Source organism: Vanessa cardui, chromosome 1 (assembly GCF_905220365.1).
Source record: "Vanessa cardui chromosome 1, ilVanCard2.1, whole genome shotgun sequence".
Lineage (NCBI taxonomy): Eukaryota > Metazoa > Arthropoda > Insecta > Lepidoptera > Nymphalidae > Vanessa > Vanessa cardui.
In genome coordinates this window covers 4640104-4644419 of record NC_061123.1, presented here as the reverse complement: position 1 = coordinate 4644419, position 4316 = coordinate 4640104, and the positions used below count along the sequence as shown (strand labels likewise).

Here is a 4316-nt window from a genome sequence, read left to right as displayed (position 1 = left end):
ACAAAATTCAGTACAAATGTTTGCGCATAATCTTGGGTGCGATGAAATCCACCCCTACTAATGCTCTGCAGGTTGAGTGCGTTGACCCTCCTCTACATATAAGGAGGCAATATTTATGTGACCGCTTTGTCATCAAATTGTTACAGTTATCTTCCCATCCTCTATTGCCTCGATTAAACAAATTATCCCACCTTTACAACCCAGACAGTTCGAAATCCTCGTTCCTATTAAACAGTTTCCTCAAGTACACCAACCTCCCCCATCCCCTTTCCACTTTTCCTTCTAATCCCCTTTTTTCCACCTCATTTAATGCTCTTTTATATAATCCTCTTATTATCACAAATCTCGGTCTTATAAAAGGTTCTTCTGATACTGCTATCCAATTTCAAAGAATCTTTCATCAAAATTGGCCAAATCACCTCGGTATATATACTGATGCCTCTAAACTCTCACCCAACAGATGCGTTGGCGCAGCTTGTTGGATACCAAAATATAAAATAGCACTCCTTTTTAAATGCCCCCCCAGAAACTTCTGTATTTTCAGGTGAAGCCATTGCTTTACTGGAAGCTATTAGGTATGCCCAATCGCACAACATACCTCAGTCTATTATTTTATCTGACTCTTTAAGCTGTCTGTTGGCCATTAAGGAAAATCCTTTTCGTAGCAAATTAAGACTTTCTATCGTTTTTAAGATCAGAGAGGCCCTGTTGTCCTGTCATCAACAGGGTCTACAAGTTTTGCTCGTCTGGATTCCAAGTCATTCCGGTATTATTGGAAACGAGATGGCTGACTCATATGCAAAGACTTCTATTCAATCTGGCTCATCTGAGCATTTTGTCAATTCCGCTAGAGACTTGCTCACTCTTGCGAAGGTTCAAATGGTTAAATCCTGGAGCTTTTTTTGGATTTCATCAAAATCGGTTAAGGGTAAGTATTACTCGGCGTTACAACCTGAAATTCCGAGGCGTCCTTGGTTTTCGTTTCTCAGGCACGCTGATCGTTGGGTCATTTTCACTATCTGTCGATTACGCCTCGGCCATTCCTGTACACCTATCCACCTAGCTAAGATAAGAGTTCGAGATCACTCGCTGTGTGAATGTGGCCTAGACGAAGGCTCCGCAACCCGTATCCTGTTCCTTTGTCCTAAACTTCTTCATCCCATTTATGATGTTCTCCCTCCTAAAGTCCCTCGCCCTATAAATGTTGAATGTTTGTGTTTAGTCCATTTTGTTCTTTTCTATGTAAATATATTAAATGCAATAAAATTAAGTTGTAAATAGTCCAATTGAGTGTGATATTTAAGTATATTATATAGTTTAGAGAACGAACAATTATTTTTACTGTACCTTTTCATTAACCCTTAATGTTTGTGTTGTTCTAGGTTAAGGATTAACAAGGAAATTACTACGACTATGCTAATCTTCAAAATTTAATTGAGTTTGTTTCCTCAACTGTACCAATCAATCTCTTTCGTGTCTTCTCCATCCTACGTGACATTGGCGAAATAATCTGTGCATCTTTGTCGGCACAACTAAAAGCCATTAAACCAAGAATTTAATTGACTTTGATTAGTTTTGACTGTTAAGTTTAAGTTCACGTGAACTTATTTATTTTATTTTTAAAATATGACTACAGTCTATAAAACCATTATTATTTTATATAGTGTGATATTACTATGAGTAGTTAACAATTTAAGTTTTATAACGAATTATAAAATCGTGAATATAACAGGCGTATTAATGATTTATAACCTTGTGCACAAAATAAATATTTTTCTACCATGGAAGACACGGACCTACTAGCACGTTTTGAGAATGTAGAAGATTTAAGTGATCCCAGTTTAATTGATGATTTACAAATGATCTTAGAGCAAATTCAAGCCGAAGATGAAGAGTTCATGCAGGTGTCACTATAACATATTCTTCTGTTTATTTGAATTAATAGAATTTGGGTTATTCGCAAGTAAAGATTTTATTTAGTAAGAGTTTACTTGAAGGTATTATCCTAACATGATATCTCAAAGGAAGGTAATATTTTCTATTCCATTTATTAATTATTATATAATTTAATTATTTTGTACTGTACAGATACTCTTAGATAAAAGAGAAAGCATGGTTATTACTTGGGAACAACCCTGGTATCAAGAGTCAAACTGCCTCACTAGACCTCTTAAAGTAAAGGCTGATGATATGTCTCAAGATTATCGAACAGATACCATATGCTCAGAAGAAAGCGAATTAATAGCTAAAAATTGGAAGGACTTTCGAAAGGTTTGATTTTCTTATATATGCATATATAATATATTACATTTTAAATATTTAATATATAATTTCTATTTAATGGCCATCAGTAGTACATAGTGTTAAATCAAACTGAAGGAGGTACAATGCAACTGACATACCTGTGTAGGACAAAAGTCCCAAAATTAAATAAATTTTTTTATTGTGGTGTATTTTTATCAATTTAGACTTATGGTGTTCCAAATAAACCTGCATGTCTAGCACGATGGAGAAATAAAGATAGATCACGCCACCCTAATACACCAGAAGAATTTGTTAGAAGATTTGTTATGGCTTATCTAGCGAGAGGCTTAAACAGAACAATTTATAAAGTATACAAATTCTTTGTAACCCATTATGGCAATAGATTTAAAGGGCGATATTCTGTATATGAAGAGAAAATTTTTCTTGTTTGTATGTACCACAATCGCCAAAATGTAGTTCCATATTTGTCAGCTGTGCTTGGACGTGAACCAAGGGGAATTTATAAAAAGCTGCTTCAGCTTAATAATGGTATGTAGTATTTTTCAAATTTAATTGATGGAAGCTGTTCAATGCAATTCAACTCATAAGCATCACTATTACAATTGTATAAAACAAAGATTTTTCCTACTCTCCGTCTCTCCTTATGTATGCTTAGATCTTCAAAATTATGCTATAGATTTTGATGCAGTTTATTTTAATAGATAGAGTGAATCAAGAGGCAGGCACTCATAATTTTAGAGGTTTCTAATGTTATGTCATAAATAAACATGTTTTTATGTGCATACATTGCAAATCTTGGCTGAACCCTAAGACATAGTTCAAATTATAATACAGTATTGTACACCTTAAGAAGGTCTATATAGTCTGTGTCACTATAAGTTTTTTTCTTCGAAGTGTTTTTAACCAATACACTATTAATCCAATTAAGTACAATACATTATGCATTTAACTTAGATGGAAGTGGTCTTATACAGCATGTCATTTAAATAAATATTTTCGAAAATATGCACCTATATGAACCATTAACCATTTTAAGTGTACCAAAATATATAATTTTCGAATGCAACTGAAAAAAAATGTGTAAAATTCGGATATTTATTCATATTCTTATATCTATCATAGACTTAAAATACTAATTATTTTTAGGAAAAAAAATTGAGAGGAACAATTTTAAATGGACATTGCCCTTGTGTACAAAATTTGTAAAACTTTTGATGAAATACACTGGAGAGCCACTAGAAAATTTGCAAAACAAAAGATTTGCAACATCAATATGGGTTCAAGTAGGGGAAGCTATGGATAAAGAACATCTATGTTTACAAATGTTTTGGTACAACAGTTTGCATGTCCAATTATTTGTGAGATGTGATGTAAAAATCAACAAACTTAGAAAGAAAATTTTAAAAAAGTAAGCTTGTGAAGTATTTTATCATTTACAATTTTTTTATTTTTAAATTTATGTATGTATTTGTTCTTCTTTTAGGTTGAAACTTTATCCTTACAAAATTTGGACTGACATTAGGTGGAAAGAAATTCTCACACATTTTCCCGATGGCTTCACTCATGGCTTCTTATATAAGACTACTTCAAGTATTTTTACAAAATACAAAGATTATCGTCATACCCCTTTAGAAAAACTAATAGAGTATGGTCTGAAAAGAATTAAAACAATGCCTAGCAAAAGATTAAAAACATTAATAATGAATGAAAAACAAGAACTAGAAATAATTAGTTACAAAAAAAAGTAAGTTGTTTTCAATTACATTAATAAATTTATAAAATAAAATATTTTTTCCTTTATTACATCAATACTCCCTCTGTCACTACAAGCGAAAAGACATAGCTTACTCCAATGTGCAACAGCTTAAAAGCACAACTACTAATAGTCATTAGTCAAGCTAATTGTGACGCTATTACATTGTTTATTCTATGCATGTTATGTGTGAGTTTTATTTTCAATTTTTTAAAACATAAAGTGATATTATAAAAAAACTGAATTAATAATAAAAATATGTTTGACTGTATACTACATATAGTCATCATACATACTT

The 4316-nt window shown here is 32.1% G+C and overlaps 1 protein-coding gene across 2 annotated transcripts; it reads left to right on the top strand.

Moving 5' to 3' along the window:
• The first annotated feature begins 1517 nt into the window (after positions 1-1517).
• LOC124532421 lies at positions 1518-4053 on the top strand. 2 transcript variants are annotated; one of them, XM_047107325.1, is made up of 5 exons: positions 1518-1904; positions 2089-2271; positions 2469-2793; positions 3412-3673; positions 3749-4053. In XM_047107325.1, the coding sequence occupies exons 1-5, from the start codon at positions 1782-1784 to the stop codon at positions 4011-4013; spliced, it is 1158 nt and encodes a 385-aa protein (XP_046963281.1). In that variant the 5' UTR covers positions 1518-1781; the 3' UTR covers positions 4014-4053. The 2 variants fall into 2 exon arrangements, with proteins under 2 accessions (XP_046963281.1, XP_046963288.1); XM_047107332.1 differs by having other exon boundaries at positions 1793-1997.
• Positions 4054-4316: the final 263 nt, after the last annotated feature.